This window comes from Heterodontus francisci, chromosome 21 (assembly GCF_036365525.1).
Source record: "Heterodontus francisci isolate sHetFra1 chromosome 21, sHetFra1.hap1, whole genome shotgun sequence".
NCBI lineage: Eukaryota > Metazoa > Chordata > Chondrichthyes > Heterodontiformes > Heterodontidae > Heterodontus > Heterodontus francisci.
Window position 1 is genome coordinate 75,202,415 of NC_090391.1, and position 16,095 is coordinate 75,218,509.

At 43.6% G+C, this 16,095-nt stretch overlaps 1 protein-coding gene across 1 annotated transcript; it reads left to right on the top strand.

The window, feature by feature from the left end:
- The first annotated feature begins 4,509 nt into the window (after positions 1-4,509).
- Positions 4,510-11,365, top strand: LOC137381162 (neuropeptides capa receptor-like). The gene is made up of 2 exons (XM_068053545.1): positions 4,510-4,528; positions 10,455-11,365. Exons 1-2 carry the CDS (start codon positions 4,510-4,512, stop codon positions 11,363-11,365), a joined length of 930 nt encoding a protein of 309 aa, XP_067909646.1.
- The last annotated feature ends 4,730 nt before the right edge of the window (positions 11,366-16,095 follow it).

Below are 16,095 nucleotides of genomic sequence, written 5' to 3' on the forward strand. Positions count from 1 at the left end.
GATATGTTCCGGTACCCACCATGTGCACACAAAGAAGGAATACAGGGATTAGAGGAAAGGCTAACTACACAGTTTAGTAGTTTAGGATTCCTCCAGGAGTCTGGACGACTGGCCATCCGAAGGACAAGCGGAGAAATTCTCAACGCTGGCGTTTGGCCAAATTGGGCGGAGCCAAGGCCCTTAAGGTGGGAGGAGGGCTAAAGGGGGAGGAAAAGACAAGGACAGCGAACAAAGGAGAAGGCCTGATGGCCCACAAGCTATCATGAGTGACAAAAAACAGTCAAGAGTCAAAGTTTCATGTTTAGGTGCCTTGCTAATGATTGGATAGTATAATGTATACCTGCTTAGAATGTAATAGGGTAACCTAGGTATGTATTAATAAACACAATTGGGTAGAGATAAAAGAGTCAGAATGTGTAACCGAATGATTGGCAAATGCAAATGAACTATTATCTGTAAAACGGTTTAAGAACGATGTTTCAAAACCACTCGGGAAGTTTGTATGCCATCTTGCATGGATGCGATCTCCCCTGCAGATGCTTGCAATACAACAGTGAACAGCGGAATTTGAATCTCATCTAGTCTATCGCCGAATCAAGGGGTGGCTGAACTCCCTTTCAATGTAGCTTCTCATGGTTTCTCACGAATGACTTCAATATCCACTTTGTAAGAATGGTTATTCCCTATTCTGCATCGTGGATTAACATGACTGTGTCACATTGAAAGGCCACGTCGAAAGTAATCAAAGCTTTAAACCACTTTAAAACTCAAGGGCAGAAATCCAACAGAAACACGTGTAACGGAGGCATCGAGCCCCAGGCTCCTTGAGAGAAAATTCACCCCAGTGTTAAAAACAGACAGAAAAGTACAGAGAGCCATTGGATGCTGTTTCAGGGTGCATGCCTCTGTCCGAGTTAGAGGAATAACGTGCCCAATAATATTCCTCATCCTAAAACTCTCTCATGCCCTTTGCATCTTGTCATTACAGTTTACAAAGTAAAATAAATGTCCCCATGAGGAGGAGGAAACATAAATTGGATAAAATCAAAGCAAGAGATTCATAAGAAAAGGTAGCGCAACATCCCAGAGCTTCCTTTCTCATTTCCACTGACATTTTCCCAGAAACATCCCATTGCAAACAAGTCCCACTGAGAAAGGAAATGATTGAACGAGATCAAGATAAAGGCAGAGAGATATTTAGAGCGCACAACCCACACACACCAGATTGAAAGAGATGTCTATTCCCCTGAAGAGAGGGAAAGAGGGTGGTTTGGGATTGGGACTGAGCCCCTCCTACGCAGAAACACCCCAGGTCAGCAGTGTACGTTAGCTCCTATGTCTGTAACACGTTGGGATGTCTCTCAAACTGTTCCTTGGCATCCTGCCACTGGCACGTTAATGCATGAAAATCCAAGTTTTTTTCCCTTCTTTTCAGGTGTTAAGTAATGCGAGCTTCAGCATTTCATGGGAACCAACGCCCCTCCAAATTTTTCTTCCCCTTCATTTCCCTCTGCCCCATCTTTTCTTCTAATCTCACCCGTTTCCATGTATTCACTTTACCCTCTGACCTTCGAATCTGCAGCAAGTAACAAACTGTCTTTAACAAAGGACTCAGTTTTATGCCCTAAGGCCCCCACCTGAATGAATTTAACGGTCGGCATGACGTTGAGCTCATCCTTAATTGCCTTCGCCTCTGGGCTCACTTCTTTGGTCAGGAGTCCTCCACCGACCAGCGGGCCCCGTTACCTGCCGACAGTATTCTCCCTCCACCTGAACGCCTCCCTCTGGCCTATTACCTGCTCTTGATGTTTTCATTGAGAACTGTCGGCGTGATAGTGGTCATATTAACTTCACCACTGCACTCACTCTCTTTAATCTGTCTGCCTCTAAATTTGCTCACTCCGTTCTCTCAGATCTAACGCCGACACTGTGATCAAACCTTCTGCCAAGTGTGGTGCTGTTGTTGTCTGGTGCACCAACCTTGACCTTACAGAGGCTGAGCATCAACTCTCAAGACACTGCTTCCTACCTTCCCCTGGACCATGACCTCACCACCGAAAATTGAGCTGCTGTCCATAGGATTGTGACCCACCTCATGTCCTCTGGAAATCTTCCATCTACCTCTTGCAACCTTATAGTCCCGCCGCCCCAGGCAGCCCACTTTTACCACCTCCGAAAATCCACAAACAGGACTGTCCTGGCAGACCCATCGTTTCAGCTTGTTCCTGCCCCACTGAACTTTTTTCTTTCTATCTTGACTCTATCTTTTCTCCCCTGGCGCAGTCTCTTCCCACCGACATCAGTGACTCTTCTGACGCCCGACATCATTTTGACAATTTCCTGTTTCCTGGCCCTAACCACCTCTTCTTCACTATGGACGTCCAATCTCTCTACACATCCGTCCCCAACAGAACGGTTTGAGAGCTCTCTGCTTCTTCCTTGAACAAAGACGCAACCAGTCCCCATCTACCTTCACCGTCCTCCGCCTGGCTGAACTTGTTCTCACATTGAACAACTTCTCCTTGAAGTCCACTCACTTTCTTCAAGTAAAAGGTGTTGCTAAGGTTACCCGCGTGGGTCCTAGTTTTGCCTCTCTATTTGTGGAGTACGTCGAACATTCCTTGTTACAGTCCTACTCAGGATCCCTCCCTCACATTTTATTTTGCACTGTATTGATGATTGTATCCATTACACTTCCTGTTCTAACACGTACAGGAACATCTCACCAACTTTGCTTTTAATGCCCATCCGTCTCTCACCATTGACCACGCTTCCTCACACCCGACATCCTGTAACGATTCCATTCCACTCTCCCTGTTTCTCCGTCTCTGACACATCTGGTATGATGGTGCAACCTTCCACAACAGCGCTCCTTCCTCTTTCATCAACCGAGGATTCCCCTTCACTGCGGTTGATGATGCCCTCAACTGTGACTGACCTATTTCCCATGTTTCTGCCCTTACCCTTTACCCTCCCTCCCAGAACCAGGACAGGTTTCCCTTTTCCTCACTTTCCAGCCCACCAAGCCCTCGCTTCCAAAGGGTCATCCTCCGCCATTTCTGCCACGTCCAGCGTGATGCCAGAACCAAACACATGCTCCCTCCCCTGTCATCATTCCGAAAGGATTGATCCCTCCGTGATCCCCTGATCCACTCCTCCATTCCTTCGATTCATTGTCCCCTTTCCACGGCACCTTCCCATGCAATTGCAGAAGTTATAATACAAACGACTTTACCTCATGTCTGTGCACCATCCAAGGCCTCAAATTCTCCTTTCAGGTGAAGCAGCGATTTACTTTTGCTTCCTTCAATATAGTGCACTGTGTTCTGTGCTCGTAATACGGTCTCCTCTACATTGGGGAGACCAAACGTAGATTGGGTTATGGCTTTGTAGAAAACCTCCACTCATTCCAAAAGTGTGACGCCGAGATTCCAGTTGTTTGCCATATCAACACACCATTATGATCTCCTGCCCATATTTCTGTCCATGGTCTGCTGCAGTATTCCAGCGAACATCAACACAAGCTCGAGAGGCAGCACCTCACTTTTCAATTAGGCACGCAACAGCCTTGCAGACTCAACATTGATTTCAACAATTTCACAGAACAACTGGCCTTTTTTAATTTTTGTTTAACATTTATTTATTTAAGTTATTTTATTTTATTTTTTAACCATGTGCCCGTTTACCATGCAGTGTTTCTGGACAGAACTGCTCATTTCTCTGGGTTAATGCTTTCTCTTTCACCATGGCCTTTGCCCTATGACATCTTTGTTATTTAATCTCTCCGGCCCTCTACCCTATTACACATCTTATCTTTTGTTCTCTTGACCAACCACTCCCCCACGCCCCCTACACACTTCACTTGCTGAAAGGCTAATATTTTTCTAACCTTTGCCTCTTCTGATGAAAGATCACTTACTTGAAACGTAAACTCTGCTCTCTCTCTACATATGCCGCCCGACCTGATGAATATTTCCAGCACTTTCTGTTTTAATCCCATCCTATACAATCTGTTTACAATGCACTACATCTATGACTACTCTGTGCCACATACTCTAGACCACAGCTAGGAAAATGTACAGTACTGGTCACCACAATACACTAAGCATGAGATCAAATTAGAGATGGCACAGAGGTGATTTACAGAGGATGTTGCTGTAACTGGAGAATTTCAACGATGATGGAAGATTGGCTAGACTGAGGATGTTGTGTTTTGAATAGAGACGATGAGGGGGAGATTTAATTAAGGTGTGCATAATTATGAAGGCCCTACACAGAGTGAATAGGAAGGACATGTTTCCCTCAACAGAGAAATTAGTAATCAGGGGAGATAGACTTAAAGCAATTGGTGGAAGGATTGGAGGGAGGTTAAGGAGAAATATTTTCACCCAGAGGTTGATGAGTACCTGGAACTCATTGCCTGAAAGGGTGGTCGAGGCAGAAACCCTCATTCCATTTTAAAAATAAGACACTTGGATATGCACTTAAGGTGACGTAACTTACAGGACTATGGACCACGAGCTGGAAGGTGGGATTAGATGAAATAGCCCGCTTGTGGCTGGCACAGACATGATGGGCAGAATGGCCTCCTCCTGTACTGTAAACTTGAATGATCCTATATTTCCATGCTGTATTAATTTGATGTGTTGTACTAGTTTGAGGAGCTGTCTTACTTTGAGGTGTTGTGCTAATCTGAGGTAGTTGCTTGAGATACTGTATCAATAGGAAGTGCCCCATTCGCTTGAGGGGTTGGATTTGAATGTGAGGGGCCGCATTTGCGTGAAGTGAGGTATTAGGATCAGGACATAATTAGCTTCAGTTGACTTATTATTCGGAGTTGTATTTGTTTGAGATGCCGCTTCAATCGCAGGGGCTGCACGAGTTTGCATGTTTGTTTTGGTTGAAGGGGCTGTAACAGCCCTGTAACAGGTTGTATCTATTGAATCTTCTGTATTACCTGAGTTGTTCCATTGGTGCAAAACGTTGCATTAGATTGAGGTGCTGTATTAGATTGAGATGTGTCCGTTTGTTGTGTGGATTAGGGTATCATACTATATTCGTTGAATTCCGTAATGCATAGTCATAAATAACCCACTATAATAATGCAACTGAATGTCTAGAGTAAAACGGAACACCACATCTCAGAGTGCAGTGGAGCAGCCGTAAGAGAGGCATTCTAACTTCTGGAATATAAGTACTCAGTGGTCGCAGCCGAGGGGAGACGGTGGAATAGTGGCAATATCACTGGAATAGTAATCCAGAGCCCACGCTAATGCTCTGGGGACCTTGGGTTCGAATCCCACCACGGCAGATGGTGACATTTGAATTAAATTAATAAGTCTGGAATTGAAAGCTTTTGTAATGGTGTCCATGGTACCATCGTCTGCTGTCCATTGTCAGTTGTTGTAAAAAATATATGGCTCACTGATATCCTGACCTGGTCTGGCCTATATGTGACTCCAGACCCAAAACAATGTGGTTGTCTCTTAAATTGCCTAGCAAGCCACTCAGTTCAAGGTAAATTAGGGATGAACAATACATATTAGCCGAGTCAGTGACGCCTGCATCCCACAAATGAATACAAAAATAAAACATGAGATCTAGTGATGGAATTGATGGTGTTTGAAAGAACAACCTCATTGCTGGGAGAATACGTGTTCAAAATGTTATTAGGTAATTAATGTGACAAGAATTGTCCACTCTTTACAGCTTTCCCAATCAGATATATATCAAGTGCTCCACTATGGTTACTGTCCCACACTCATTCCAACTCTTCAGTGACTGACACTGGGATAAGATGTTCCACTTCGCTTTGTGAGCCACACACTGTTCACTTCTTCATAATTATATTCTATCACAACAGAGACTTTACTCGATTTTGTAATCTGTTGGTTCGATTAAAAAAGAAAAAACACAATTTGAACGATGTTGCAACTTCAATATCCCCAAGGAGATCCCACAGGGTATAAATTGTAGGCTCTGGGAATGTTTAGACTAAGAGTTTAAGACAGAGCGGTTTCCTGCAGCATAAAGGGACACAACATTTCACACAGAAAATGAGAGAAACATTTTACAGTATCAGGAAATTATATTACCTGATCCTTGCTGGCATTGGTGTTCCAGGTTAGAGACGATCAACATTGAAGTTGTGTAAGTCTGTGTGTGAACTGCTGTCTGGTATTATGGGTTGACTGATAGCGTTACGTGGTGATTTAATAATCGCTGTTATGCAGAAAACCCGATAAGTAACATGTGACTTTATTAACTCAAATATCTTGAATTATCTCTGTAGATTTGTTCAAAATCTTGGTAACGCACAGGCATTCCAAATTATCAATCTATTGCCTTTAGGTGAATATCTTGTTCTGTTAAATTAAACAAACGGAAGGCAAATTTCTCAGTAAAGATAGTATTTGCAGTATCAGTCAGTGTAAAATCATAATAAATGTGGGTCACTAAACAATGTGCAGCACCTGACCACAGCGACCATGTATTAATGGGAATATATGTCAATACAGAATTGCAGTGTGTGTGGGTCAGCAACAGGACTGGAATACCTGATCGCAGTGGACATGTGCTTCTGAGAATTTCTCTCACTGTGGCATTGCACTGAATTTGGCTCACTAACCAGATTGGAACACATGACACAACTGGCAATATATTACTGCGAACATCTATTCATGTAGATTTGTACTTTGTGTGGTCACCAACCGGTGAGAACACAAGATTACAGTGGTCATGAATTATTGGGAGTGTCTGTCACTGTATACTTGCACTGACTGTGGGTCACTAACCAGAAGGAAACACCTGACACTGCAGATAATGTATTAGTGGGATCATATGTCAATGCAGATTTGTACCATGTGTGGCTCACAAACCAGAGTGGAACACCTAATCCCAACGAGCATCTGTCATAAGGAGTATCCGTCACTGTAGAATTGTACTGAGCTTGGGTCACTAGTCAGAGAGGAACACATGATCCCAATGGTTATATTTTCCTGGCAGTATCTTTCACGACAGACTTGCTCTCAGTGTGGGTGTCTCTATCCAGAATGGAAGACCTGACCACAGTGACCAGGTATTACTGGGAGTATCTGTCTGTGCACTGAGTTTGATCTCATCCCAGATTTATCCACATGAACCATGGAGTTAAGCACCTAAACGAGGGACCATGTATTACTGAGAGTAGCTGCCACAGTAGAATTTTACTCAATGTTAGACACTGACCAATGTGGAACAGCGAATCCCTGTGCGCATTTATTACTGTGGGTATGTTTTACTGAAGAACTGTACTGAGTTTTTGTCACTAAACGGAGAAGAACAGCTGATCACATTGACAATATAGAACACAGAACAGCGAACAGTAAAGCACAGTACAGGCATTCGGCCCACGATGTTGTGCCGACCCTTTAACCTACTCTAAGATCAAACTACCTGCATACCCTTCATTCTACTATCATCCATGTACCTATCCAAGAGTCGCTTAAATGTCCCGAATGTATCTGCTTCTACTCCCACCGCTGGCAGTGCATTCCACGCACCCACCACTCTCTGTGTAAAGAACCTACCTCTGACTTCTCCCCGAAACCTACCTCCAATCACCTTAAAATTATGCCCCCTGGTGATAGTCCTTTCCGCCCTGGGAAAAAGTCTCTGGCTATCCACTCTATCTATGCCTCTCATCATCTTGTACCCCTCTGTCAAGTCACCTCTCATCCTTCTTCGCTCCAATGAGAAAAGCCTAGCTCCCTCAACCATCCTTCGTATGTCCTCCAGTCCAGGCAGCATACTGGTAAATCTCCTCTGCACCCTTTCTAAAGCTTCCACATCCTTCCTATAATGAGGCGACCAGAACGGAACACAATATTCCAAGTGTGGTCAAACCAGGGCTTTATAGAGCTGCAGCATAACCTCGCGGCTCTTAAACTCAATCCCCCTGTTTATTGAAAGCCAACACACCATACGCCTTCTTAACAAACCTATCAACTTGGGTGGCAACTTTGAGCGATCTATGGACGTGGACCCCAAGATCCATCTGTTCCTCCACACTGCCAAGAATCCTGTCTTTAAGCCTGTATTCTGCATTCAAATTCGACGTTCCAAAATGAATCACTTCACACTTTTCCAGGTTGAACTCCATCTTCCAATTCTCAGCCCAGCTCTGCATCCTGTCAATGTCCCGTTGCAACCTACAACAGCCCTGCCCACTATCCACAATTCCAGCAACCTTTGTGTCATCTGCAAACTTGCTAACCCAGCCTTCCTTTTCCTCATCCAAGTCATTTATTGAAATCACAAAGAGCAGAGGTCCCAGAACAGATCCTTGCCAAACACCACTGGTCACCGAGCTCCAGGCTGAATACTTTCCATCGACAACCATCCTCTGTCTTCTATGGGCCAGCCAATTCTGTATCCAGACAGCAAAATTTCCCTGTATCCCAGGCCTCCTAACTTTCTGAATGAGCCTACCATGGGGAACCTTATCAAACGCCTTGCTAAAAATCCATATACACCACCTCCACTGCTCTTCCTTCAGCAGCGTGTTTTGTCACATCCTCAACGAATTCAATAAGGCTTGTGAGGCATGACCTGCCCCTCACAAAGCCATTCCTACTTGAGGGGAGTATATATTGCGGGGCGTATCTGACAATGTAGAATTGCACTGTGTGTGGGTCACCAACTGGAGTGAAACGCTTGACACCCGTGATCATGTATCATTGGGAATACCTGTCACTGCAGAATATTTGTGTGTGTGGGTTACCAAACGGGGTTGAACACCTGACCATAGTGACCAGGTATTACCAGAAGTATCAGTTACTATCGAATTGTCCTTAGTTTGCATCACTGACAGGAGTGGATCGCCTGATCCCAGTCATCGTGTATCACTGGGGATATCGTTAGTATAGAATTGAACGGAGTTTGAGTCTCTTACAAAAGCTGTACACGTGATCCCAGAGGCTCTGTATATCTGGAAGTATCTTTCACTGCAGAATTCTGCTGAATGGCTGTGTCACGAACTAGGATGGATGACTGACCACAGTGATCAGGTATTAATAGGTGTAGCTGTCACTGTGGAACTGTACTGAGTGTGGATCACTAACTGGAGTGTAACAGCTGATCACATTGAATTATTTTAATATTTTAATTATTTTATTTTTCACTGCCGGTATGTTCTGTGTGTGCAGCACGAAACGAAGCAGCACAGATAATCACTGGGAGAATCTATGAATGAGGAATTGCCTTGTGTGTGCAACAGAAACCGGTGTGGGACACTTGAACCCAGTGGTCAAGCATTACTCGGAGTATCTGTTACTGTAGAATTGCACTGAGAGTGGGTCACGAACTGCAGAGGAACAACTGATCTCCCTGGCCAAGTACGATTGAAAGTGTTGGTCACTGGATAATGTTATTCTGTGTGAGTCACTAATCAGAGAGCAACACATTATCGCAATGTCCATGTATTATTGAGAGTAGCTGTCTCGGTGGGATTGTACTAAGTGTGGGTCACTAACCAGTGAGAAACACCTAATCCCAGTGACCATGTATTACTGGGAGTATTGGTCAGTGTATAATTGTACTGAGTGTAAGTTACCAACCAGTGAGAAACACCTAATCCCAGTGAACATGTATTACTAGGAGTATTGGTCACTGTAGAACTGCACTGCGTGTGAGTCAAGAACCAGAGTGAAACACCTTAGCACAGTGGCCTGTACTGCTGGGACCATCTGTCACTGAAGAATTGTAATGAGTGTGGGTTACTAAACGAAGCAGAACATCGATCCCAGTGACCATGCATTGTTGTGAGTATCTGTCACTGTATAATTGCACTGACTGTACGTCACTAACTGAAGTGGAACACCTGATCCCAGTGGCAATGTATTACTGGAACTATCTGTCACTGTAGAATTGTACTGAGTGTGGGTCACTAACCGGAGTTGAACACCTGGACCCAGTGGCATCGTAATACTAGGTGATTCTGTCAATGTAGAATTTCAGTTAGTGTCTGTAACTAAGCAGAGTGAAACGCCTGATCCCAGTGACCATGTATTACTGGAAGTAGCTATTGCTGTGAATTTTACTGCGATGAGGGTCACTAAGTTCAGTAGAATACCTGATCCCATTGACCATGTATTAATGAACATGCCCGCCACTGTAGAATTTTAGTGACTGTTGGTGACTAACCAGAGTGAAACACCTGACTCCAGTGGCCATTTATCTTCGCACCATCTCTCACTGCAGAACTGCACTGCGTGTGGGTCACTAACCGGAGAGGAACATCTGATCCCAGTGTCCATGTATTACTGGGAGTATTTGTCACGGTAAAAAAAAAAATTGAGTGTGTGTCAATTACCATTATTGGTGCTAAAATCCTAACCTTACTGTCTGGATCAGACACAGAGAATGTTTTACCAGTTACTTTACCGTTTTTTTCTTTTTTCTTCTCCTTCATATAGTTAATTTACTGGCGATTGGCTTGCTGTCCCGGGGAAAGTGCGGACTCTCCACCTGCACCACTCGCTACCTGGTGGCCATGGCAATGGCGGATCTACTGGTCATTATCTCTGAAGTCATCCTGTGGCGGATCGGTTATTATTATTTCCCGGGATCTTTCCTGGACATCACGCCTGTGTGTAGTGTTATTGCTGTCCTAAGTCGTGCAGCCACAGACTGCTCTGTCTGGTTCACTGTCACTTTCTCCTTTGATCGATTTGTGGCTATTTGTTGCCAGAAGGTAAAAACAAAATATTGCACCAAGACAACTGCAGCTGTGGTTCTCGCGACAAGCTGCATTGTTCTCAGTTTAAAAAACGTTCCCTTCTACTTTATATTTGAACCGAGAGAGATAATTGACAACGTGCCGTGGGACTGTTATCGAAATCCAAGCTATTATACTGCACCCGGATGGGTGGGATTTGACTGGTTTGCTGTGGTTTTAACTCCATTGCTCCCATTCACTTTCGTCTTGTTGCTCAACGCTCTGACAATCAGACACGTTTTAGTGGCCAGTCGAGTCCAGAAGGGACTGAAGTGTCAGAGCAGGGTAGAAAATCACACTGATCCAGAGATGGAGAGCAGAAGGAAGTCTATGATTTTACTCTTCAGCATATCTGGCAGCTTCATACTTCTGTGGTTGGTGTATGTTATGGATTTCTTATATTATAACATTACAGGAACAGATCATAGCGATTACACCGATTCTGAATACATATTTGGAGAATTTGGGTTTATATTGCGGACTTTAAGTTGCTGCATAAACACGTTTATTTGTATGGCGATTCAGTCGAAATTCAGAGAGCAGGTCAAAAATGCAATGACATATCCAGTTGCATCAATTATTCAATTAATGAACAAGCAAAACAACTGAGAGCAATCCAGGGGCCGGCCCCAGTGTTTCCATTTACTGAATGTGATATCAATCTCTATACTTCTATCAAATGAATGACATCAGGAGTCACGAAGATCCAGAAGGTAAGGGACATGAGGAGATCACCGGACTAGAAGAAGGAAAAGGCCAGGAGGAGTGAAAAGCACAAAAGAACTGGCAGCGCTGTGCATGTTGGCTGACAGTTGGAGGACTGAATGTACACTGGCAGGAGGAGTCACACACGCCAAGGAGCAGTGGGCCAAAGGGAAGTTTTGAGCTATGGAGGAGCGGACTTAAAGAATGGCAGAGGGAGAAAGGAACCAGGTAGAGATTCAGAGCCCCCCTGCAAAAGCAAAATGCTGCAGATTCTGGAAATCTTCTTGTGAATAGATTGTTTTTTTTTTTGGAAACACTATATTGTGGCTGTCTCCTTTCATATTGCCTCCCCACCCACATTTCTGATCACTATCATCTCTCTCTCTCCCTCCACAACTCAAAGGGTGGGGCTGATGGAGGTTTCCATTCTGGAACAAAAACACTATTGGGCTCAGTTGGGGAGACGGGGCTGGGGCGCGGGAATTGGTTCGGTCTGGGCACAGGATTCAACATCCCTGACTCCTCAGCTTGGCGTCTGCTTGGATCAATGTAACCAATACATTTCCTGGTCCGCAGGTTAGCTGATATTGATAACGGTTCTCTCTCCTTAGGTTCTGTCCCTCTCTCCTTCAAATCTGTCATCAACAGCCTCCCTCCCAGAAAACAACTCATGTCGCCTCTGTCCATACAAACGACCTCCCTATCTCCAACCTACCCTTCCTGTTCAAAGTGATTTAACAAGCTATAGCCTCTCAAATCCGATCCTATTTTTCATGGAACTGCAAGTTTGAATTCTTCTGGTCATGTGTTCACCCCTTTGACTGTACTGAAACGGCTCACAGCAAAGTCACAAATGACATCCCATGTGACACTGAAAAATGTAATCCTTCCCCCACACCCCGCCACGTCCTTCTCGACCTGGCGGCAGCCACGGTTGACCACACCATCCTCCTCCAACGCCTCTCCACTGCGTCCAGTTGGGTGGGACTGCACTCACCTGGTTCCATTCTTAACTCTCCAGTCGGAGCTAGATAATCACCTTCAAAATCCTCTGTTCCTGCTCCTGCACTTTTACCTCTGTTGTTCCCCGAGGATCGATCCTTGACCCCTCCTATTTTTTAAATACATACTGCCCCTCAATGACATCATCCAAGAGCACAGCATGAATTTTCATATGTATACTGACGGCACCCAGCACTACATTGGCAAACTACACTCGACTCCTACACTGTTGCTAAGTTATCCGTCTGATTAAAACAACATCCAGCACTGGATGAGCAAAACAAATCCTCAAAATAAATAATGGAAACACTGTAGACATTGATTTTGTTCCCTGCTTCAAGCCCCTTTCCCTAGACATCGAGCCCATCCTTCTCCAGGACAACAGTCTGTTCACAGTCTTGGCATCACATTTAACCCTGAGGTGAGCTTCTGAGCTCATATTCACTTCAACATTAAGACCACCTCCATAACATTGCCCGAATTCACCCCACGCTCTGCTCATCTGCTGCTGAAACTTTCATTCATGCTTTTGCTACATCTATACTTAACTATTCCAACACGCTGCTAGCTGATCTCCCACGTGCTACTGTCCAAAAACTTGAGGTCATGCAGAAGTATGCTGCCTGTATCTTTGCTCGCATCAATTCCCTTTCCCTTATCACCCCTGTGTTCGCTGACCTACATTGACACCCAGTCAAACAAAGTCTTGATGTTAAAATTCTCACCCTTGCTTTCAAATCCCTGCATGGTCTCGCCCTTCCTTATCTCCGAAAACTTCTCCAGAACCACAACCCTGCCATATATCTGCACTTCTCTAATCCTATCCTCTTGAGAAACCCTGATTTTAAACTCCCTGCCATTTGTGGCCACACCTTTAGTTGACCAGGCTTTCGGGTCTGCAATTGTCTCCCTGCACATCTCCGGCTGTCCACTTTTCCATCATTCCTTAAAAACAAACTATTTGATGAAGCTTTTGTTCAGCTAATCTAATATTTCCTTCTGTGTCGCCGTGCCACATTTCGTTTGATAATGCTCCTGTGAAGCGCCCTGGACTGTTTTATTATGTTAAACACGCTATGTAAATATAAGATGTGTTACGACTAAGGTGGGAGGACTGTATTAATTCAGTCTTATTTCTACACCAGTCACAACATTTTTGAAAAATATTCCCAATTACCGAAATTGTCAATCAAATATACTACTTTCCCATAATGGAACACACTAACCAGGTCTCTTTACTGAACAACAACATTTAAAAACATGTATTATAAAACAAGTCTTAAATAGTATAGAAGTAAAGCAGTATCACATAGATCAATATTTTAAAAATCCAACATTACATTTTTTTAAAGTCCCCTTTCTACTTTAAGTAAATGCTAAAGTCCCTTTTTAACTTAGTCCCTTCACAATCACACACAACACATAGATTCAATAGATTTAATTCAATTAACCGAAAAGGAAAACTATGAAGGATTTTTGGATCAGAGCACTATTACAGACAAAAACACGTGGGCAGATCACTTGCCCACCACTGAAGGCAAACAGCATATGAGAAATGCTGCATCAATCTGGCACACAGTCCAACCTCCGAGGACATGCAGACAGGTCACGAGAATCGTCCATATCAGTTCTTTTCAGACAACGTTGAGAATTATTTTTAGCAAGTTTTCTCCAAATACAGGAAACATGATGAATGGACACAATGGATATCACAGGGTGTTTTCTTTGGACGTTCTGGAAAGTGAGTTGGGTTGTGATCTTCTCTCCCTTTTAAAAACCTCAGCAGCACTTGATATTATCTCCTTCAAGAAGGTAAAACAAACAAACACACTGACTGACAACAAAAGATTGTCAGTTATTTTTCTCTGTCCATCCCACGTGCTCTGCTACGACTGGGTTTGTCCAAGCGAATGAGTGCTTGTCATGTTTCTGCCCGTTTCCAGGGTTTCTGCTGCATTTCCAACCCCGACTATGTGACAACCAGCAACACTGTTGCCAATCCGGATCCCTCAGCGTCCCATTGAAGGCTTCCTATAAAAAAATGCTTTGACGTTTATTCAGATTAACTATAACTACCTTGAAAATATTTTTAACAAAACAGAATAATTTTCATCACACCTCCATCTTCGGAGGAATGAAACATTATTTTTATTTGCATTTCGGTGCAACGTGTAGGAAAAATAGAAAACACATTTTAAAACCCATACCCATTCAAACTTTTTTTGCAGTCAATAAAATTCTATTCCATACTCTCTTTTCATTCAATTATTTGAACAAAGTTCGATTCTCGGTAAAACATCTCCAATAACATTATTTTCACCTGCAATGTTAATAATCCTTAAGTGATAATGTTACAACAGTAAAATCCATTGGAATAACCTGGCATTATGATATTTGTTTCCACAAAGGTTAGGAGGTTGTGATCAGTATATACCAATGTCTCTCTGTTGCCGTGGCGGACATTGATTTCAAAATGATTCAGAGCCAATAATAGAACTAAGGTTCCTTTTTCCACTGCAGAATATCGTTTTGATGCGAATTTAGATTTTAGTAAATGTATCCCACTGGCCTTTCTATTCCCATTTTATCATATTGCAACATGACTGCACTGACCCCTAGGTCACTAGCACCAATTACTGCCTTGAAGGTCGGAATACAATTCAAAGCAGACAACACGGCTTCAGTAATCAAAATGGCTTTCAGCCTTTCAAAGGATGCTTGGCACTCCCCTGACCAAACTACGCTGGCTTTCTTTTTTTTCTGCAGTAAATCTATCAGTGGCACAGTTATGGTACTAAAATTTGGTAAAAGCAACGTTCGGTAGAAACCACAACATCCCCCAAAACATCACGATTTCTCGCTTAGTCTTAGGTGTAGGGAACTCCACCAATACCTGTACTTGTGTGGTTCCTTGGCCTATGACATGCTCGAGATAGACCAATCTCGCTTTTACGAATTCACTTTTTTGCAATGTTTATTTTTGAACAGAGTTTCTAGTTGCTGCAGGTGGTCCTTCCAAGTGTCATTATAGACCAACACATCGTCGAGGTAACCTACACAGTTAGGGAAACTGGCTACCAGTTGGATCATTCATCTTGGAAATGCTGTAGGGCATTTTTCCAGCCTAAATGGAATCACTTAACATTGGAAAAGACCATCCGGTGTGACAAAAGCTGATATTTCTATAGCTCAGGGTGGCAAAGTAACTTGCCAGTATCCCTTTAACAAATCTGTTTTTGTAAGAAACATGACACTGCCCACTCTGTAAATACGGTCTTCCAAGTCAGGAATTGGGTTGGGGTCTGCCTTTGTTACTGCTCCACCGAAACTTCCGATGAAATTGACTTCCCAGCTGTTCACTTCTCGCTCGCAATGCCTGTGCTCCTGGAAAAGCTGCACAACGACCTTGTTGGGTCTTCTTGTTGGTTTTTATCTAAATATGAAAGCCCTTTATCCAATCTTGCCTCGCAATTCAGTATTATTCAACCGAAGAGTAGAAGGTCCAATTAAAGCAATTTTCGGGCCTCCTTCTGCCTCATCTTCATAATCCCTTTCATCCTTCACTATCCCTATTACCGGACATACCTGTACTTGCTTATTCTCCTCCGGGCAATAACAGTGTTTTACCATAT